Here is a 23890-nt window from a genome sequence, read left to right as displayed (position 1 = left end):
TTTCTTTTGAAATAGTAATACATTAATTCATTGTTGGCCAAATACGCATTACTTAATTGTCACTTACAATGCCGCATCAAACAGAATACTTTTTGATATGTTAATTACCAACTAAATTTGCTGTGCTGTGGATCTTCCCATTGTTTTCCAGGATTTCATGGAACTTCAGTTGACACGCAGCAACTGTTTCATAATCTGTGCCATACGCATGATGAACCTCAAGTGTGATACTGTTTTGCTGTATATAGTGCAAGAAGCAGTCATCAGCCTGCACAAGATACTGGGAAGTGAAGTCGTATGATGCGGTACGCCCATAAACTACTGGGGTTATCTGTAGTTCAAAGTCATAGAATGCATAAGTACAAAAAGTTGCAGGTTCATGGTCACCAAAGGCATGCATAGCTCCAGAAGAGAAGATCACTCTGCCGATATGAATTTCAAAAAGGTTCTCTCCTCTTTCTAAATGTAATGTTTCATCAAATTCATCCCCTGGGTCACCTGGCAGTATTTCCGGTCTGGTTTTATGTGGTTTTGTACCATAGACAATATCTCTTAGTTGTGCTGCAACAAATAAAATAGAATAGAGCTGCAGTATGACCATCTTGTTTAAAAATCAAATATAGTTAACAGCTGAGTAGAGAGGGAAAAAACATAATCCAAGTATATTAACAATGTTACTTTCTTAAAGGCATTATCAAAAAAGAAATCACACATTTAAAATCATATATCTACCGCTCATTTAGCACACTGACAACAATCAAGAATCAACACACCTCCACAATGGAGCTGCTTCAATATACATAAAAATAGACACAGGTCCCTAACAATTAATAACAGATTACAAGGGAGTTAACAAGCAAAAATTCAGAAGTCTTATGCAATGATCAAAATAAGTATCACTATGCAAATGCAGCAGAGACTTAAGATACATATATCAGCAAAGACCTTTACGTGTTGCCTGGCCTCACAGGTGGTAAACAGTGAACAAATCACAACACATGCTTATAGAATTAGAACATAAATCATGATGCAGTTCTTCAGTACAGGGGATACAACTTGGACACAAAACATGAAAATTGTTAAGACACTGGGTTTATAAGGTATCCTATTTCGGGCTTCCTATGCACCTTTTCTACACTGAAGCCATTAAAACAGCCTTTTAAATTCATCATACTGAAATATTCCGCAAGTATATTACACCATGACTGTGGGATTTTTAGCAACAGATAAAATGATTACGTAATTATAGGACAGCAAAATAAAAGGTTGACCGTAAATGTACGATTTATTTTTAAAACAATAAAAAACTAAGTTTGGTAGTTTTATTCAACAATAGCTGCAGCATAAACTGCTTTGTTGAATTTTGTTTGATTAATAACTTCATCATGTAAGTCAATGAAACAGATAATTTTCCGTGAAAGAACTGTCCTTCGCACCAGTTTTAGTTTCGACTAAAGAACAAATTTACAACAATTTGCAAGAGATAGAACATTAAAAAAAATTAACAAAGAATATAAAGATACCTTCTAGTTTTCTGATGCGTGCAGCTCTAATATCAAGAAGATGGACATACTGTTCCAGTTTTAACTCATAGTCTTTCTGTAGATGCTCCATCTTTTGTGTCACTGCTTCTACTTCAGTCTGAAAAAAAATATGTATGTAAAAAGGACTTTTGAGGCTTGTCTGCACTGAAGCTGCACATGCTTTTGGCTACAAATTAAAATACAGTTAGATTTGAGGAAAGAACACTTAGAGTACACAAAAAGAGCAGCAATTTTTAACTCTGCAATACAGCAATCAGCTCAAATTTCAGCAAAAAAATCTAAAATACATTATTAAGAAAAACAGACTAGCTATTCTTTCAATACAATGTTCTTAATTTTTCTTTAATGATTTTCTTATTTTAAACTTATATTAATTGAATGAAAATTCAAAATATGATCTGCAATAATCCATCACATGAGCGTAAAAATAGGGTGTTGTGGAAAAGGAAGCTTATTTGATAAGTACACTTACTATTTTTCCTGTAAGGACCTGATAAGAGCTCAGAGAGAATCCCAAGAAGGCATGGTTTGAGTGCTCTGATCAAGGTGAGTTAAAAGGCTGAAGTTATAGTCATTTGGATCTCACGTTTTTTTAAACAATACTTTCAACAACAGCAAATCTTAGGTTAGGTTACCTATAACCAGACTGTCTTTGTTGATAAATTTGCAAATCTTAATTATTTCAGGTTCTGGTGCTTGTTAATAAGTTATTATCAGGTTATTTTCCACTATAAGTAGAGTTTAGTACCTGGTAATCTTTGTTAATTTTGTGCTGCACAATTAACATATTCCTTGTCTTTTCAAGTTCTTGCACTGTTTCTGCATGTGTTAATTGCAGCTCCCACATGGAGTGTTCTAAGTCTTTATGGATATCATCTTCTACTTTTTCCAAAAACATAAGGTCCCCGTTCTTCTTCTGCTTTTGAACCTGGAACGCATTTGAAAAAATTACTAGAACAAACTTCTGCAAAATATTTGGATGTCTTTGTGCCTGGTTAAATGTAACACTGGGATATAATTTTGGACCAATAAGACAGGAAGCACAACTTTGTAAGTTTTGAGCATGTGGTAACACAAAAAATAGGAATGAGGTAGACCGGTAAGTGTCAGGATTGTATTCAGGAATATAATCTTGTAATTATCAGGAACCAATTAAAATGTATGAGATACTCAGAAGCAATCACTCCTGTCTATCCAATGAAAACACAAACCCCTTAATATATTTGCCTTTTATACAATTAATAATCCTCCTTCAGTGAATGTACAAAACCTGAATTACTATTCTCAAGTCTACATTGCTTCTGTTATTAATACTGGGGTTTTAATTTTCATCTAGGGGTTTGCTGGTTGATTTTTTTTGCTTTCTTTTTTTCATTATCATTATAGAATTATCATTTGCATTTCAGTGGCAGAAAAAGATTCTGTTGACAGTAAACACTTCCTCAAGAAAATAAAACAAAGGCACCAGAACAGTGGAAACTGAATTCAAACTTATTTTTTCACTGATTTCTTCCCCCCATCCCCACTTCATTTTCAATTTTGCTGTAAACAATAAAATTACAACTTATGTGTGAGAGAAAAAAATAGAACATTGTCTGGTATAACCAAAGAGAGGTTGCTAAGCATCGCTATATCACATTTTAGAACTTCCATGCTTATAGTACACTACCACAAATTACAGACGACTTAAACAAAAATTATTTTAAAATTAACATGATAGGAAGAACAAGATATTGTGATAAGTCATTTAACTGAGAATAAGTTTTTTTAAGAAAATGCTCGTGAATCTGGTTTAATTCACTTTTGATGTTACAATGAATTATCTACATAAGTCTAGATTTCGTCTTGGGAATTTTTTCATTTTCCCTTCTGCTTCACTGTAACTGACAAAAGCACACGTATGAGCTTGAAGCACTAACTACTAAAAGATGCACAAATAAATCAGCCCTTGAAAATCCCTGGCATTGTGTATAAAACTTGTAACGGTCAACCAAGGGTTTAAGAAAAAAAAGAATAAATGCAAAATATATAGAATCATACAATGGTTTTGGTTGGAAGGGACCTTGGAGACCATCTAGCTCCAATCCCTATATGATCATTCTTTGCGAGTTACCTTTATATGCAAGAGGGCTTCACTGAGTTCTGCCACATCAGTATCATTTTCCTGAAACAGAAATACTTAATGAAAAGGTGTTATCAGATGTGAATGAATATCGAAGAAATGCATTCAGAATAACAAGATGCATTCTCACTAGACATGACATTTTGCTTGATATCATGAATAAATAAACACTGTTACATTTCTGTATTCCTTTACTTTCAAGAAGTATTTGCACTATACATAAAACATAGAATGGGTTTTTTTGCTCATATTCAAAACAGAAATAGAGTTCACCTTGGTCAAAAACTTCATGTGATTTTTCAGTTCATCTAGTTGTTGCTTATTTTCCAGGTAGCATAACTGCAGGTCTTTGTTCTCTTGCATCAGCTTTTCCTTTTCGTCTAACATAGAAAAAGAACAAAATATTCTACTTAATTCAATATAATAATAAAAATTATAAACTTGCTTTTCATATTAACTTATGCATGACAATTTCATTTTAAAATGCAGAAACTAATTTATTTTGTACAGTGAAATCTCTGGTATTAACAAAACAGAAAACTACTCCTCTTTGATCTGGTATAGGTGTGTGGATTGAAAAAAAGCGAAATATTCTTACTTTCATTAAAAGAGAACCTACAGCATCAAAAAATCTACACTTTGTGTGTTTCTAAATAGAAAGATATGCCCAACTAAGTACAGCTTTCTGTTTTGGGAGAGGGAGAGAAAAGGGGAGTAGAGAGGATATAAAACTCTCTGTCAACCTGAATGACTAAACACCATTAAACTTATCAGTAGAAGGTTACACAGATTTCACATAAATATCCACTAATGCATAGCTATATCCACAATGATTTTTCAGTAAGATGCGAGAAAAATCTTAAGGATTAGGTGAAATACTGTAGTTATAACAACATGCCTTCTTTTACATGGAAAAGTTTTAAAAGCAAGCTTTTCTCAAAATCATTGAGGTTTCTAAGGAACAAAAATACTCTCTCTCTCTCTGCTCCCCGGCCAAACTCCTCATTCTCTTGATAATAGTGTTTTTTCTCCTTCCATTTTTTTGTGTGTTTTTTGAAAGTCCCAAAGTTATATTCTCATACCATGTACTTAAATATTATGAATTCATATTTTAGATCAGAATGATATAAATGTTAACTGTCAACCTGATGTGCAAGTATTAGCCTTTGTAATTCCCACCTGCACTCGTGGGAGTTGGTTGGTAAAACATTACATACTTAATAGAGAATATATTCTACTGCTTTCAACAAAACAGTTCACAATATCTTTTTAATGCTGGAATCTTTTCTGTTGACCCTCAGGGCATGATGCACAGCTTAGCTATTTCTACAGAATAGCTTTTCAGCTTAGAGGCTCAAACTCAGCAGGAAACAGGTGGCTGAGATGCTAGTCTCAAAGGTTTAGAAATGTTTCAAAAATTGACATCCGGTTAGTTTTAATTTTACAGGGTTTACATATCAAATGACATCTTCGCTAAAAATGAATCATCTGATGCCATCGTTCCTATACACAGTAGCCTGACTCATACATGTGTTGGGACTCCACAAGAGTCACTTTCAATTCAAATACATAATCACCGGTAAGGTTTTAATTCTCTTCAGTTACGAGGAAAGTGTAATGCATGTGTGCAATTGAGAAGAAAATACAGTTAGAAACACTAAGGGCTAAAAATTAAAAAGTAAATAAGAAAACAATTAAAATATGTCTTGTGAATGGGCAGGGAAGGCAGGCCTTCACAAAAGATGGTGAAACGCTTATCAGCAATTGATTCTTCTGGACTCTCCCAAATAATCGACGTGAAAGACCTGTATCTGTTGGGAGCTCTCTCACAGAGAAAAAGGGCCCCTCATTCTGATGTTGTTTCTTTTCCCTATAATATAAACTGAGATCTGAACTGGTGCTTTTTCCAGGGATAAGGAGGCAAGATATCCCTTCTCAAGCACTCCTATTTCATTGCCATGATTTTCTGGCAAGAGCAGCAAGCTCAGTCCAGTCTTTTTCTAACATGAACCCCAGTGAAGTTTTTGTGCACATTGTTAATATTCATTCACACTTGCTGCTTAGAAAGTTAACTTCAAAATTGTAAATGCTATGTAGAAAGAAAACCAGATTTTGTTCAAATTGAGGCAATTTCAACAGCTTGTTGAACTAAAATGGGCCAATCTGTCAATAGCACAGCTCAGTCTACCTTAGCACTATCTATGTTGCCTGTCCAGATTCTCAACAGGCTGTTTCTCTGCGATCCCAACCAAAGAGAAAAATGCAAGGCATGCAGGGAAAGAGGCAGGAGGAAAGGGAATACTTCCGCAACAGCCTTTAGGGAACAGAAGTGACAGGAGGGTCCTGCCAGTCAGTTTTCCCATATAACTACACTGTTTTTCATCAGGAACCACTCAAACTCTCTGTTGTTTGTTTCCACTTATAATACTATCAGCACTGACTGGAGCGCACTTGGATCAGGGTTGGCGCTGCTGCTTAGCTTGCTTCCCCTAATTTAACCCAAACCCTGCAACTGAAGGGGAAGGAGAGGCGGGAGAGAAGAGGCGATTCTCACACCATTGGTGACCAGATCCCACAAGAACACATCATCACAATAATATCAGGGTTTTCAGTGGCAAGGCTATGACAGTAACAGCACAAGAAAGAGAGAAAAAAGCTTCCCCAAAGGATTGGGAAAACACTGCCACAGCAGCTCGTGTGAAAGACTACAGAGCCACGAGTGGAAGCAGATGACAGATTTGCACATGGCTCTCTGTGTTTGTAAGGGCTTTATAAAACACCTAAGGGACTGTACAATAATTCTCTCTCTTGGCTGTAACCAAGATACATATTGTGCCAATATATGCCATATTCAAAATCGGAATTTAAATAAACTTACACAGGTGTCTTCCACATTATTCACAAAACACGAAAATAATTAGACTCTTAATCAGCAAAAGCCTCCACATTTGTTCACCTCCTACATAAATTCACAGAAAGTTCTTACAGACCAACTAGTACCAGCCAGGTACAATTGCAGGGGAGAAGAAAAGAAAACCATCACTATCTTTCCCTGTAAAGAAAAAGTACATGCTTCGAAGCCAACTGAGACCTATTTTGCTTACTATCCCATAATCTACCCACCATCGTGTACAAGAGCATCTATCCTCCCCCTCGTCCTTGCCAAACGCTCTATTTGCCTAGCTCCAATCTAGGGCAACAGCACTGCCTTCTTTGTTAGCTCATGGGATAAAACTGGACTGTATTTATGCTGATGTTTTGGGGTAGTTTTATAGACAGAAAAACAGTATTTAGGGAGGAAAATATAACTTTTACTTGTATATTTCACATGTCAATTTTTACTGACATGGAATAAATATTTGTCCATTAAGACAACTGTAAAAAAACTTCAGTTAGTAAACAGTGTACCTGTGGAAACAGTACTATAACTATGAGCAATAAATGCTGCAAGGCATGAGACTGAGATTATATTAATGAAAAATGAAATTATTTAGGCATAAGTATCACCAAGTAAAGACATACACTATGAATTTATGAGATAAGTCACACCAATCCTTGCTACAGTAATTGTTTCAAGTTAGATTTTGTATTAGTTAATCTCAGCCTTCTGAGACTTGCATGAAACAACACTGTCAGGAAGATAAAATGAACATGAACCAAACTGCTATTGCATTTATGGCTGAGAATCTGGGAGATATCAAAGACAGAAGAGACACAAGAATAAACTACATTCTTAAAAAAAGGGGGGGGACGACAAACATAGTCAAAATGTGAAACAAGTTACTCTGTTTTCTGCCTAAATGTGTTTATTCCAAGTATTACAAAACACACTATGAAGTTATGGACAGAAAAATAATACTAAAAAATTCAAATCCAAATTATGTGATCACTCTAAAAGAGAAATACTGAAGAAGGACATGGAAAAAGGCAAGATGATGTTAGTCTTATGTAGCATCAAGAATTTTCAAGACTTCATTTATTTTAACATCTTTCTTAGTCCTGGAAAAGAAGTTTTGAAAAGAGATTCATACGCCAGTCTACAAAGGGTAGACAAGACACTTTTCCTACACCAGTTCCAGGCAGTAGGTTAAGACAAACCGTACTTCAGTTCTTCTGCTGAACTTAAAAAAGGGATGTGCAGCAAAGGCATGTACTCTGAAGCATGTGATTGAAAAAACGTATACTGCCTAAGTTTTATCAAAGACAAGAAGCTGTCATCAAATCCTAGATACACAGACAGGCCTTGAAGGGTATTACAACATCTACTCAAGCTGCAGAAAGTTCAATTCAGTAGAAACAAAGTGTAGTAACCTGTTGATCCAGGTTACTTTTAAGTAAGTTACTTTAAGGACAACAAGCTTTTAAGTGCCAATCTGGGGAAGGGGTGGTAAAGAATTGCCACTTAAACATAATGCCCAGAGGAAGGATAGATGACGGAAGGTGTTGCCTGATTTTCCACATTCAACTTAACCAAGTAATAGTATGGCCTATAACATTTTCATGCTCTTAATATCACTTTAAATTTTGCATTGCATAATCAAATTGTCATTAACTGTCTCTGACTGTCAATATGTCATAACTTCATATTATTGTAGCTTAAGGTATCTTATTTATTTTAATATCACTTAAGGCTAATTTTGCAAACGCTGTGGTCAAATAAAGTGTTTCATCTGGTATTTGAAGTAAGCAGAGCTACTCAGCATCTTAATGGTAAGCATATGCTGAACTCGAGCCATAGTCATAAGAAGAATTAATCACAAGTTGGCCCTCTTCATTCCATTATACTGTTCACAGAAATACACCTTTTAAAAATACAGACTTGAGGAATCAACTCTAAAAATATTTAGTTTACTTCCTCCCAGTGCTCTTGCTTTGTAAACTTTATGTTGCCACAGTATACTACAGTATTGAGATAAAAAAATAAAAGGTTGCAAGGTCTTAAAGATTCACTGAGAAGTTGTCCTACAGCATGAGAGAAACACGTATGAAAGAATCTGTTCAGCAGATTGGAAGAAAACCGTATTATTGTAAATTATTTGTACTGTAAATAAAAATTAGAGTATAATGAAAATATTAAAAAATTCTGAATTCATAAAGTCGAAAGACAATCAACCATCTTCAAAGGCCTATGTAGCTTCAGGTAACTTTGTACAGTAAATAAAATTAGAATAGCAGTTTATAATTCGAGAGAGTGTCTGACGGTCCTCTTTTCCATCAGAATTTTCAATGTAAAGGAGAAGAGACATACAGAATAAACAGTAAATACTAATGCAACAGATGAAGAATGAATGCAGCTGGAGTTATAGGATCTTCATTCAGCACATAACCTGTATTGGGTCAATTTTTGTACTTAATAGCTAGTCCTAACTTAAGCGTATTGTTCAAACGTACGTTTAAAAGTCTGGGCAATATACCTGAACTCCAACACAAGAGAATCTCACATCAGAAGAAAGTGATAGTTATTTCAGAAATATACCTCTTTCTGCTTTGATCTTCTCAAGGATTTCATTTTTGTCTGCTAAATCAGACTTGATAGCAGTCTCTAGTTCAGCAATTTGCAGTTTCAGTTGCTGTTCCTTTAACATCCATTGCTGTTCATGGGTCATACTGAAGACACTGCAATAAAACATGTGGCATGTGAAAAACTTTTAGAAATCAGCTTGAACAGAAAATAATAAAGAAAAAAGCTTTTAGTGGCACAGAGACCACTGTCATCATGTCTTAGGAATTAAGTAAACATATGCTGGTCTGCTGCTGTTGAAACCGAGGCGCCTTTCTCAGGCTGCGGTTAAAAAACATGAAAGAGTTTGTGGGATGAGCAAAGGAACTGGCCTTAATTTAGAGCTCCAAAGTCAGAAAAGTTGGCAGCATGCAACATTTGTGGGAGTAGAAAAGGAATTCAGATGCATATCCCAGAGTAATCCACAACTCCAAACCTCAGTAACTGACAACTGACAAAACCATTCTTTCCGCATACAAAACCTCTCAATGTAGAGAGCTGGGATCACCCACCTGATTTCTTTTAAATCTGTGAAACACGCAGAGCCTAAAGTCAGTTGCCCATTCAAAGAAATGTTGACCGCAAAGTGACAACAGTTTTGTCATACTGTAAAACAACAATTCTGATACTGATTAAGAAGCACATATAATATAATATAATCTTTCTCCTACTTTAAGAAATCAAAAACAGAGGTGGGCAAAGAAATTAGAATAACTATTTTGCCTGTAACAGATTATTTACTTGTAAACTACCAATCTATGTGCAATAAGGATTGCACGGACACAGAACCAGAACTGCTGAAACCACAACAAAATGTGTAACTCAGATTGAAACAAAATTAAGTACGTTATATAATTTACAGTATAATTCCTAGTAGGCAAAAAGACAAAGCAATGCAATGTGCTTTCATCTCATTTAGACATGAGTACTACAGTCTTCATATTATTATTATTCAATACTCGCATTCTCATTGACTGGAAAAAACGTCCTTCATCTTAACCAATCATAAACCAGTTTATTCACTTTTGTATTCTGTGAAAAATCAGAAATAGTAGGTGTGGTGGTTTTTTTAAACAAAAGAGTCAGTTCCTGAACTCTTCATCTTAGCGAAGCTCACCAGTTAAAATGTTATTTTTTACATCTATAAACGTATTTAAAAATCTTCTGATACCCATTCATCAATCTGTCTCTCCCAGATATGTATGTAACAAAAGCCTCAACCAAAAAAAACATAGTGGAGAAGAAGTATCACAGAAGGGACAGCCCTCATAGCTTTGAAGACTGTATATGCCAACTGAAAGAGAACTGCCTGTTTTGATGGCTATGACTAAACAAAGTGGTTCTGAGTATATATCTATATCTAATATATTTGAAGAACGACCTTAAGATTAAAGACAAAAAAATATAGCAAGAAGCGTAGACTCTGAAGTACACGGCAAGAGTTTATATTCTTGATTTCTGACCTTGATAGAAACAGTTCTATCTCTCTCGTCTTTTTTTATACTATATCTCTCTCACCTATTTATACAGTTCTCTAGGCATATACTATCTCATAGTGTGATAGAGGGTCTTTTATAGAGTGCATGAACTTAAGCAATGTTTCTAAATCCTACAGCAACATATACTTAACTCTGCTGTAATTTTGAAGATAATATGCAGGAATCTAATGCACGGAACCCACAATAATTTCCATAATACTGCATAGGTACAGAAGAGACACAATGTGTTCTATAACTGCTTAGATTTACCACTCTTCAAAGTTTGATTGGCTCCCATAAGGAAAGAATACATCTTAGCAAGAGAAGACATCAAATACTCTTAGTTTTCACTTTTCTGAAAACATTTTCAAGTTTAAATGAGCATGATATCTAGTTATATGTGCATTCGTTATTTTTAGGTACAATTACTTCACATAAAGATTGTAGCTACACATTATTTCCGTTTCTCAAAAGACTGTGCTGGTAGAAAAATCATTAACAGTTACTATGATAGTAATTCAGAATTTAGATGTTCAAACAAAGAACAATTTAGAAGACAGGTTTTATCCAAGCCTATATAATGCTAATGTTTATGTCAGTTTGAATTGAGTCCACTTCTGTCAGTTCCTTCCTTTGAATTTTAAGATTACTTTTACTTGAATTCATGTGGACTTTCTTTCACATTTACTGTACTTCACTGGAGTTGGAGCCATCTGGGTAACTATAAATGGTCAACCACATCTGGCACCGTTTCCTTTGGAGGGAGTTTAAGCATTGCTAGATTTGCATTACAAGGTCATATGAAAACAATTCCTCCAAACCTTTTTTCCAAACGAATTGTTTTCTTGGCTACTGACTAAATAATAAGAGTCAACTGACAAATTCATACTTGTTCTTTATAACTTTTCAGATCCAGTTCTGCAGTCTTGGCTTTGGCAAAATTCCCATCAACTTCAAATGAATTCATAAAAAAATAACATTAGCAAAGAATGTGTTTTTGTTTCTCATCCTCATTAAAAAAAGAAAGAAATATTTATTAATTACCTAGCACTTGTGGGCACTGGCCTACCCACTCCTAGCAAGAGATAAACTGTAGTAAGGTTGCATTGTTCAAATGAGCAACAAGAGAAGTTTGCCATTAAACAGTAGTTAAAACAAAATGATCCATTTATCTTTCTAATTTCTTGTTACTTATATAGTAACATGGAATGAATGAAATATTAATCAAAGTTTAAATGGGAGCGTATGGAAAGAAAGTTCATTTTAGGGAAAAGCATATTGCAGATTCCTGGGATATGAGAGAACCGTATTTACATTTATATTGTTAAACATCTTTTTAAGTTAACCCACTATGATTTAAATAGAACAGAAAACTTCAAGCCAAGGTTGTAAGTTGATTTGTTAGTAAGAGCTATTTCTCTCCATAGAGTAGAAAAAATAATCATACTCAGAAATATTTATAACATGATCAGGCTTTGGAGGAATCTCCAATGAACTTAAGTAAGAGACAACTGACCAACTACCCCTGTACAAACTCTAAATATTGTGATTATAAAACTGTTAAATCTCATACATAAAAAAAATAACGTTTTAAGCTATTGGTACTCACAGTTTTTTTGCTACTATATTTTTTAATTTCACCGTAGAAAGTACAGAAACTATAACACATTTTGTACTAATACTATAAACAACATTTGACATCACTTACATTGTGTTTACTCATTGGTATTTTTTTTGACAGACATCACACTGACAAACCAAACAAAATTTAAAAGGATAAATAATTTTGATATGAGAAAAAGCTTCATGCATTTTACCTACTTTCTGAGGCAACTATTAGCACTGGGAAATTTATTTTCTAACCCTCTTCAGTGTAAAAGACCACATGGTTTCACAGTAAAAAGAAAAGTTCATTTGAAGGTAATTTTTTCCTTTAATATGCTTGTGTTGATTGACTATAATTATTTCTTTCCTGTACCAGAGAATTTCTGAATCATATCTGGCGATGTATTTTCATTTCCATTCTAAGCACTGCTGATACAATTTATACAACTTATTATGCATAGGAACCTTTGTAAAAACTTACATGAGCATATACAAAAACTTCAAGCAGAATCAGTACAAGTGAAATGGTAGCTGTTACCAAAATAAACAAACCACCCCTCAAAAATAAACACTGGGGAAGCTGTCAAATACGAGGTGTTATATAGGTCCACTAAGAAGTATAAAAAGTACAAATGCCATTTTTCCACAAATAAAATAAAATAAATCCAAAGGAATATAAGTCTACCTAGGTGTATTCTTCTTTCAACGAACCCCCTAAAAAATTATTAAAAATTCAAATAAGAACTTTTTGTGTTGATGTTCAAAATAAAGTGAGTTCTACTTATTTTTTAATTAGATTTTTTAAAAAAGTAATCTACTATTTCAAGAGTATTAGAACAAGTATGGAAGCTACTCTGTTTCAACAGAACAGATGAAATACCAGTAGGAGACAATAAATGTTTCCATACACACTTACTGATATGATGAACAGTAGCACAAATATATTTACATGTGTGCACCCACAATATGCATATGCACATTCAAGCACACAGTATATGAACACCTATTAAACGGGACAGGACTCAAGTTTTATATATATGGAAACCATAACTTACCTGTTATACAGTTTATCATAGTTTTCCTTCAAGAGTTCCTTCTCTTTTTCTAGGTCATTTATTCTTTCCTGTAACTAAAATGAAGAAGGAAGTTTCAAGCAATGCACAGCACAAAAGGAAATTACAATGAATGCGTAAAGACAATTAGATAACGATTTGTAGGCGCTGTCAGGCTTTTCTTTGTTCTTTTTATACAACGGTCCATTAGAAGTTTCAAAATAACACTTTTTTTCACCACATGGATTTACGTTTGGCCCAGAGAGTCTTTTTCATGTTGTTTATATGACGCTGAGACTAGCATGTCACAGCTGAACTACAGTATCTAATCACATTCTGCCTTATGCAAAAAAACCCAAACAAAACAAACCAAAACCCACCTAACCAAAAAAATCTATAGCATTAAAAGTTTTTATTTCCATTTTTGTGAGTATTAGTATTAGCTAGTTAATGGCTCCTGTAAGTATTTTTTTAATTGACCTTAAAGAAACAACAAGTCCTTGCTTTCAAAATACTCCTTAAAGCAGGATATGGTTTCAAAGATAAGAAATGCTTTAACCCAGAAGATATATCCTACATGCATTATAATAGTTCAAAGGTTTGGGAGAAATATCAATGAGGTAATCTTGATAAACTTGGTTCACACAAAATACTTTCAAAACAGGTAAGCCAGGCAGTAAAACTAAAGTTGCTACAAAATGAAAGAAAAAACAAGTAAGTTTGTAGACTCTTACTCATATATTGAAGAGAATGAGGGATAAAACACTTGATTTTTAACCCTATATGTGGGTGACTGTTGTGATGAGACTTGTCTTTGAGAGTCACTAGACAAAGATATAGACGCAACTGATTTGAACGGCTGAGTAAGATCTAATAGTGCACTGTACTGTAATCAAATCAGGTTGAAATAATACTGAAAAACTAGCCATACGTGATCAATAAATCAAATAGTATGATTTTTTTCTGGTTAACAAACTACTTGTTTAGTATCAGACTTGACGTGAAATCCCATGCTTTAACCTTAAATATTATCCAAACACTGATGCAGTGACTCCGTGGCATGGAGACCAGGTATGGTTTATGATTCTATGAAATACAAGCTGCAGCCACAGGATTTTCTTTTTAATGGGATAAAAGTATATATTATCAGGTCAGTCTTCTAAATGTGTTTGAAAGGTCTATTAACATCTCCACAATTAAAAGGTATATCATTAACTTTTCCCTTATCTATGTGTACTACCTAAAGCAGATTCTAGCTTTCTTCAACACAATCTCACCTCCTCTGTCCTTTGGTTTGAAATAGTCACTGACTGCAATTCTTTTTCAAGATGGAGGCACTTTAACCGCTCCTCTTTAAGCTGTAGGTTCAGTTCGTCACCTTTTGCTATTAAAGCATCATGGCTCATCTTCAAGTTCTTTTGGTTCTATGAAAAGGAAGGTAGGAAGGAAGAAAAAATCCAGAAAAAAAATTTCAAATAAATCACACTTAGTAGAATGTTATGGCTCTCTGCATTTTCAACCAGTGGTCTCTTATGGCAGTATTGAATATATATTCTCAATGTGGTCAACAGGAGACACTCTTGAACTAAGTAACTGAAAGCAACTTTCATTACACACGGCCAGGAAAAGGTGGCATTCTTCTTGCTCTCATGAACATCAAACCCTCAGTTCAGTCATGAAAACAACCAAGAAATACATCTGTTAAGCAATTAAAAGATTTTGCTGTGGTTACAGTGGTTAGACATGCTGACCAAAAACACTGCAGTAGCAAGCAAAAATGAATGTTGACCACAGTTATGTTAATCACAGAATTTGCCACAGATCTGTTAACCCTTAATTGTAGATATATAATTGTTTCATAATCCTAATGCATTCAGTTCTATTTCCCCGCTAGCAGTAATTTAAAGAGGGACTTATGATTTCTTTTACATTTTAATTTACTTCAATGGATTATATTAAGGCACATTTAACCAATTTTAATATTAAATGGATGATGCTGATAGAACCTCTATTTCCAGAATATTAGTTAATATTACACTCTCTAAATTCCACAATGCTTTAATAAAGCCTCAATCATTAAGAATTTCCATGTACATCACATTCAAAGTATGACTTGAAACAAAACAGCCCAAAAGCCAGTCTCCTGTTTAATAAAATGAGTATATGAAAATTTATGTCAAATACACGTATGAGTATAGATAATGTTTAATGATTGTAGACAAAGAAAAGTTAGCTTCATGTATTCCATATAATAATCCTACAAAGTAGTTAAATGGAGAAGCTGAACATGAACCCTCTACAATTTGTTTAGGTTCACATGCAGTCTGAATATCCGAGAAAAACAAAAAACCCACAGAAAACTCAATCACCAACCTGATTTTCAGTCTCTTATACCTCATTTCTCCATAAGGAAAAATAACACAGAGAATAAACAATATTAGGAGTCAGTCTTATTTCAGAGAGATAATGAAGTATATTGCTCATCAATTTTTAACAATCTTTCTTCAGTGCTCCTCTTCCTCTGTCCTATATCTGTGAACTGTATTTCAATAACTTCAAAAAATGACACCTTACAAATAATTTTTACAGTTTTCATTTCTCTCCAAATTTCATTCCTTTCTCCTCAAGATCAGAATCCTTACAGTCTCTAACCTTTCCAACTGTACAGGTGAACTCCTCTTCTCTTCTCCATCTCCCAGCCTCGGTTTCTTCCTGCAGTTCTTTTCCATTTCAGTAACTTGTGTCACTTCAACCCACTATACATGAAGAAACCCCGACAACCACCTTGGCAAAGCTGCCATTCATAGACCATTTCATCCTTATCTTTCCGTAATTTCCAAAACCATTGAAAACAAATTCAACAATCATTTATTCTACTGAACCATCTCATTAAAAGCACTAAAAATATCCTCTTCAAAAATCTGCTTGCTTCAACTTCATTCTAATCCTTCAGTGTCTCTGCTACTCTCCTGACCATTTGGGATAAACTTTCCTCATTAACTTTAAGGGGACCATGACTTCACCCTCATTATTATTATTATTTTTCTCCAAAATGCTACCTTTAACTGGATTTTCTTGTACATCTGAGTGTTCTGTCAGCACTTTTTTTCCCATTATGCCCAAACTGTTTTCTATCCTGCTCTCCCTGGAGCATCCCAAGACTCAGGTGATGGCAACAATTGGGATGATGATTTCATAGTTTAACATTTTGAGTCGGGAATTTTCTTTCTTTGGGAAACATGCCTTGATATTGTTGTCAATTAGAAATAACTCATTTAAAGAAAATGGATCTATACCTCCCAGAAATATTGTACAAATGAACATATACAGCTCTCAATTATAGATGCGAAATTGTTGTACTGATTGTTCAAGAGAAGAACTCTCTACAGTATTTTAAATTGTAGTTGCACAGGTTAGCACATTTCATATTACTAATCATGAACTCCTGAATGTTAAGTCTGTAACTGAAGCCAATAAATATACCAATGGGATCAAATACATAATCCAAACAGTTTCAGGGTCCTTTGTTCTCCTAAGCAGATTACACAATTCCTTCATTTAACTGGCTACATTAAAATTCTTTATCAACAAAACTGTCCTGCAAATGTTTGCTAGCAAACTTCAATATCATTAGATGGAGCAGGATTATAGGCTTTTATCATTCTGTGGTTTCACATTTTGGGCTGACTCAAGTTCAAAAATTAAGATGGAGGAATTATATGGGTTTCAATTGGTAGAAGCTGAAAGTAAGTGATAATGAACTCAATAGTCATAAAAATCATCAAGGTAAACAAAAAAATATTAAAAACTGCTCTGTTGATAAGTACTTTATGTGCCATCTAAACTAGAAATTTTGGATTTTACAGTTATTCACATTTAGTAGACATGTTTCAAACATTCAAATGACTGGAAATGGGAAAAACATTGTATCCATTAACTTGTCCAAAAAAAAAAAAAGAATGAGACAGAAAACACACTCATCCTTTTCAAAAATACAGCTTTCACTGTGAATATCAGAAACAATGTCTTCAAATACCAGTTTGAATCCTAGGCATGTGTTTCCATTCAGCTGCTGCCAAGATACAGGCATAAGCACTTGACGTTTGCTGTAAATTACCAAAAAGTCTCATATGATTTAAAATGGAACAGTTTACTTATAGCCATGTGAAACCTGTCTCCCCGGGAATTTACATTCTACATAGTTCACCCTATGAAAAATTAGATTTGAGCTACTAACACAAGACCTGCTTTGGTAGAGGAGATATAGGTAATACAGCAAGGCGGGCAGAGGAAAGCAAAGCAAAGCAAAACGTAGAAGCAGAAAAACACAGGAAAAAAGGAATGGAACAAAAATCTAATGGCACAAGTGTTATTTAGCATGCTCATGTAACAAGAAGCAGGCAGCAGTAAGAGTCTACCAGGATATCTAGTGCTTCCACCTCATAAAGCTAGGCTACTTCATAAAGCTCTATTGCAGGTAGAATTCCTACTCACAGGAACTCTCCCACTTCTAAGCTGTTCTCATGCTACCACTGTCTGTATACACCTACAGTTCTCCAAATAGATATGGGAAGAAGCAGAAAACTGTATAACTAAAACCTATGCAGAATCTGCCATACAGTTACATGTTCTGGACATATTTTCATAAACCTGCTCTTTTTATAAAGAAAATCTATTACTTACAGTAGCCCTCTAAAATAAATTTCCATGAATTTATGAACAGAAGTTAAGTCCTAATGTCAGAACTCTAAACAGACAAACCTCCCCAACTTTATCAAAGACTGATGAAGTGAGGGGGATCTGGTACCTCTTCTTTAGTAAGTCAGCACATTTAAGTCAAAGCCCTCTTTTTAAATGATCAGAAATCTCTTTAGACAGCCAGACAACTCAGTTCATTCTCCACAATCTGTCTGGGATGGCTTTGCAGACAAAAATCTTTAAGACCTGCTAGACCCATCTGAAAAAAAAAATAATTTTAAGACTAAAAAACCCTACAAATTTGGAGTACCTTGGGTGGAACCTATTATGCGGTTCATTTTCACGTACTCAGCATTGACTCAGAATCAAGAACTGTGTATATTTATTTTCCATTTATGCATGCTTATGTGACGAGAGTAAAGGAACGTTACTGACCAAATTGCAATTACCTCTTGAAGGTGGAGAAGTTTTCCTTCCATTGCCGAAAGAGCATTGCTTTTTTCAACTAGCTGTTTCCGGACCTTGATCATTTCCACATTGTCTCGAATGTTTAGCCTTCAAAATTTTAATAAAAAGAAATGCGTCAGGAGCTTAAATATACAAAATTAATTATTATTTTTATCTTGAAAAGTTGAAATCCTTTGCAAATCAGCTTTCTACAACACGTTTGGGAGAGATTTAGTGTGACATACCCAAAATAATTTCTTCTTCTATAATCCACATTACACCATTTCGGTAAATAAACATTCTACCGCATGATGACATAGCAGCTTCAATCAATACATAGATATCTTTGCTTATTGTAGCAAACCATATATGACAGGAAGAGAAAACAATCCTATACCTAAAGAGATGATTTGTTTCTCATTTATTCATTTTCCACCCTCCAAAGTATTTGGTGCCAGCAGATTACCATTTTATGCAATTTCCTCTTAGAGTTTAAACGTATGCAGCACTGCTAAGAAACACCTTAAGCACTGCTTAAGTAACACCTTAAGTCTGGCTGGTGTTCAAACAAGCTGGGGGTGCGTCTTAACTACATGAAAATCACTTAATATCCATCTAGCTGTTCTATATTGTTATAATTCTAAGATTAATTTGAAAACGTACTGTTTAACAGAAAGGATGTTTAAAATAATTCAAAATTTAAATAAATATTTATTTCTGATGTTTTCCCTTACTTCAAGCAGTGAAACTAAACCCCTTGATTTTCGTAGCTTCTTTAAGTACAGAAAAAGAAACCAATTCTGATTTTTATTAATATAAAATATGATAAAATCAAAATAAACCTTTAGCATTTGAAAAGGTAATTTTTCTTCCAATATTTATCTATTTTAGACATATTGGAGGAATTGTCACAATGCCATACTGGAGCAAGAAAATGGACTACAAAGCTTACACATCTGTAAACCAGCTGAGTACGTGAAATACTTTCCTTTTATTCTGTAAAATATCAAAGCCTATTGTGTTTTGGCATTGCCCAGTTAATTGTCCTTACACAGAAGATAAACACACTCACAAACCTGAGATCTTCTGCAAGAAACAGCCGTAACGCAATGCTAAAACTATCATGTGTCTAAAACATGTTATCTACATAAATTAAAGTTGTGGTGAGTATAGACAGCAGCACTGTCTGGTGCTAGCTATTTAAAAGCTAATGTAGTGGCACGTTTTTATTAATCTTGTTCCACACATCAAACAAAAGGCTCTGATGCCTTCAAAGGCTTTTTCTTTTTTTTCCCCTTCTTTTTTAAGCAGGGGGCTTTTTTTTTTTTTAAGCAGGGGGCTTTTTTTTTTTTTTTATGCAGGGGGCTTTTTCTTTTTCCCCTTTTTTTCTTTTTAAGTAGAAAAAGGAGCAGATGATAGTGAAATTTATGATGTACAGATGTAAACCCCATGGCTCCTGACAATCAACATTAACTATTTTTTCAACAGCAAATGAAACAGCATTTGATTTAAACAGGTTTGGGGTACTGATATCATGAAGTAAATTATTCAAGTTCGCAAGTGAAAATTACTTTTTATTGGGATCATTTCAATTCTTACAATTTTAAGAGTATTTATCTCATGAAGTTACTAGCTACAGAAAGCATGTGTCATTAATTTCGTATTAGTGCATTACATTGATCACTATCTCAGCTCTCATCATAGGCTACAACAACAACAAAACTATTTCTCTACAGTACTTCTGCAATATTTTATTTATTTATTTAAATAAAAAATGTCTAAGAAACATCCAATACACAACAAGAAGCTTGCTGTCGAAGAACAAAATTATTTCAGATTTTGTGGGTAAGGCAAAGTTAATTGAGGATGATTCTGTTGGGAAGATTCATTTTTCTATAAATGAAGTCACAAAACAGTAGAATAGAAATTAATTATCTACACAGTTTTCTCCCTCCCACGTAGTTGATGTATTCTGCTCCCAGAACATCTGCTCAGGTATTCTGATATAATAGGGGTTATATACAGACTTGATATAAAAGTCAATGCTACCTTTCACTTATATAGATAATATTTTGCTCAAAGAATAACAAAATAATGTATAAGAATAAAGCTGTACTAAGACAGCTCATTCAATATTTCTCTATTGCCAAAAAAGCCCAAAATTCTGCCACAGAACCTGAAGACAAGGAGGTAAGCCTGGAGCAGAAGTTAGAAAAAGAAAAGGAACTGATATCCCTTTAGAGGCAGTAACATGAATTAACGGGCATACTGATTTAGCTCTAGCACGCCTTCTGCCACAAGTGCAAAAATAAGGAACATGAACTCTTATTCTTCCACTCTAAACCTCATCTTAAAGCTGGATTAAAAAGTCTGAAATTGGAAATGAAGTTAGGAGAAAGTGACTCTTTAAAAAACTAAGAATTATGTTTGGGGTTAATGTCTGAAGTACACCGAAGAGACAATCTCTTCTCCAGACCTCTTATCATTTGGATTAAAAGCATATAGAATGGGGTCCCAATAACAGGCTGGGGACCATCTGTGTGGGAATGGGGGACTGATAGCAACCTACACCAGAAGGAAATGATTAAAGAAAGGATCTTGACCTGCACTGTACAAATTTATGCCAGTAAATCCCAGATGGCTAAGCTAATAAAATTGAGGTCTAATTAAACCACATCCCTTGCATCTTGTCTTTACTTCCATATGAGCAGGACATGAACACAATATTGAGACTACTCTTAGAGAGTCCTGACTATTCTATCAACTGAACCCGTGGCTCACAAACTTTCCCTATTCACATTCAGAACAAGAAAAACAAGCAAGTAAAAAAAATATCACCATATTTCTCAGGATCACTTACCCTCTGTGTGGCAAAATAAACAAGAGGTTTCTAGGCTGAGGGTTTTCAATCCCAAATGCATCAATGGCCAAGATATATGCACAGACTCCCAAGCAGGGAAGTACAGAATAAAATATCAATATGCAGTACTCCTCTCATTTTACAATGCTTAGTAACTAACACGACTATATGTTGATATACATTATGTTGTTTCCTTTACCTCTTATTCCTTATAGGAAGTCAAATATAAAGGCGGAAAAAAACCCCTCAACTATGTTTGCCTTCTAGTAGCACCTTTATGTTGTAATCGATAGTATATCGGCAATAAGCAAAACATTAACATTGCATCAATAGCTCTAGCATCTAAGTTATTAAGGTTATTTAAATATGAATATAAAATTCTAAATTTGTTTGCCTGGCTAAAAACCTATCTACAAATGAAAAAAGTCATGATCTTTAAGGAAACTGGTTAAAAATGAAAATTCTTTTTATACTAGAGATGGTGTATATATATATATGATAGACATGATTTAGCACATTCTTATATATGCTGTAGTCTATCAAAATCCTTTAGATAATGCATTGTGACTAACATGTTCCACATTTTAATCTAGGTCTGCAATGCTACAACGCAAACACAGAGGTTATATGTGCATCAGATATGATACTCCTGTTCAAAAATTCACATATTTAATAGGTCTAATTCCAAAGTCAAGTTGCAGCAAAAAATGCTGAAGGAATTAAAAACTAACTAGCAAATAAGCTTTTGCATTAAAAGACCAACCAACCAAAACACAAAAAAACCCACAAACGTGCAAAACCCAGGTACCTGTTTCACAAATGCATTTTGGGGTGGCTTTAAAAATGTTTTTGGAAAGCATGATGAGCAATTAAGTTATTTGAAGCTAGGTGCTTGCAAAATGTGATTGTTTAGACTTACTGTTTTAACGTGAGCACTGTGTATCATAGACACCAAACCACACGTTGTTATGGTTTTGACCATCTTTAAATTAAAAACAGTGAAGCTAAATGCAGTCAAATTAAGTACATAAGAAAATGTGTTTAGTCTAAAAACCTGCAGGCCAAGTTTCTCCCTTAAATTAAAATTAGGTCAGACATATATTCCTGAAACAATCCCCAAAAAACTTCTAATGAAATATTGAAAAAAACCATTGATTGCAGCAATGTTACAATAGTCATGTCACAGAGTACTCTGCACATGACATCAGCTCTGTTACGTATCTTGTGTTGCTATATAGAACCTGTATTGAAGCTGCAAAAGCAGCTTTAAAATATAACAGGATTTCTTGTGGGTATAGGACTCAGGATAACTAGAATCTCCCTCCCTTAGCGCTGATGGATCAATGATTAGTAACTGTGGCTGCACCACTACTTGGAAACTACAGTTATTTCAATCACGAGAATTTCTTAATCATGTAGCAGAATGTTTTCCTTAAGGTTGAAAGTAACCTAATGTTGTTAACACCAGGCTGAGATCAAATGGTACTACAACACAAACATTGGTGGAAGCACATTTATTATGTCCTTTTGGCACCATACAGTTTTTAAATTATTTCAACAGATTAACTGTCTTTGGGTAGTATCATAACTAGATGACAGCCACGTGTATTCTTACAAAACACAATAAAAAGCTGCCAATTGTACCAAAATTCAAAACACACAAGCTTCAAAGATGAAATAAGATGACCTTATCAGTCACCCAAATTCCCAGTTTTTCCTCCAGTATTCCAGTATTGACAGTTTTTTCCATGCAAAGAATATTAAAAATAAGAGTTATATAGAACCTATAACTCTATTTATGTAATTAAACAACTAATAGAGACTGTTCTAGATAGCAGTTATAAGACTTCCAAGAAGGAAAGCTAATGAAAAACTCCTAGAGATAATAGGTATAGGTACCTATGGTTACAGTTAAAACTGGAGAGAACAGTATCCCTCTAAGTTCTGGCTCTGGTTCATTCAGCATTAAAAAAAGATATCTATATAAAATGGGGATTAACGGCCTTCCACAAAGTAGTGGCAAAATTATAGAACTCGCACTGTTCTGGATATGCACTAGTGGACATTTTTCAATTTCTTTCCCTTGTGTCTTCAGCCAAACACAGTAACTCTTAAACGCTTCACGTATCTTTTATCCAGTTTCAAACAAGAAATAAAGGAAATAATTCCAGAACTTCAAACATGAATTCATAGATTGTAACTTAGGTCAAGTGTCATGGATTCTATACAAGTAATTTGATAAACATGAATTAATATGGATCTGCACTACTTTTTATACTCTGATTTTATTTAAGGATTTTTAGCTGAATTTGAAGTGTTTCTTTACTTTAAAGCTCCTGAAAATTTCACAGAAACATGGTAGCTGACATGAAATTCAGAAATTACGTTCAGTTTCTGAATGCTGTACTTAAAGAATAGTGTTTATCTATAGAAAAATGAAGCAGAGGAGTTCTTTGAGATTTCTGTCAGATTATTTTCAAATAATGAAAGAATATTTTAAATATTTTCTGAATTCACTGTAGGCACAGACTGAGAAATTATTTATTATAACAACTTCTTTAACCTATTTAAACTATATAAAGGA

The 23890-nt window shown here is 34.2% G+C and overlaps 1 protein-coding gene across 11 annotated transcripts in view; it reads right to left on the bottom strand.

Moving 5' to 3' along the window:
• RPGRIP1L (RPGRIP1 like) overlaps positions 1–23890 on the bottom strand; it is a 79115-nt gene that overhangs the window by 40942 nt on the left and 14283 nt on the right. For 10 of the 11 annotated variants that reach the window (XM_054198874.1, XM_054198881.1, XM_054198875.1 and 7 more), the window contains 9 exons: positions 18449–18554; positions 14579–14725; positions 13305–13378; positions 9143–9282; positions 3940–4046; positions 3658–3708; positions 2293–2472; positions 1524–1641; positions 109–561 (listed from right to left, as the gene is read on the bottom strand). In XM_054198874.1, the coding sequence (XP_054054849.1) occupies positions 109–561; positions 1524–1641; positions 2293–2472; positions 3658–3708; positions 3940–4046; positions 9143–9282; positions 13305–13378; positions 14579–14725; positions 18449–18554 (1376 nt within the window). Of the gene's footprint in view, positions 1–108; positions 562–1523; positions 1642–2292; positions 2473–3657; positions 3709–3939; positions 4047–9142; positions 9283–13304; positions 13379–14578; positions 14726–18448; positions 18555–23890 lie in introns of those variants that run through there. The other variant, XR_008465984.1, reaches the window with a different exon arrangement.

The sequence above is a fragment of the Rissa tridactyla genome, chromosome 4, assembly GCF_028500815.1.
Source record: "Rissa tridactyla isolate bRisTri1 chromosome 4, bRisTri1.patW.cur.20221130, whole genome shotgun sequence".
Taxonomy (NCBI): Eukaryota; Metazoa; Chordata; class Aves; order Charadriiformes; family Laridae; genus Rissa; species Rissa tridactyla.
This window is presented reverse-complemented; position numbering and strand designations above follow the sequence as displayed.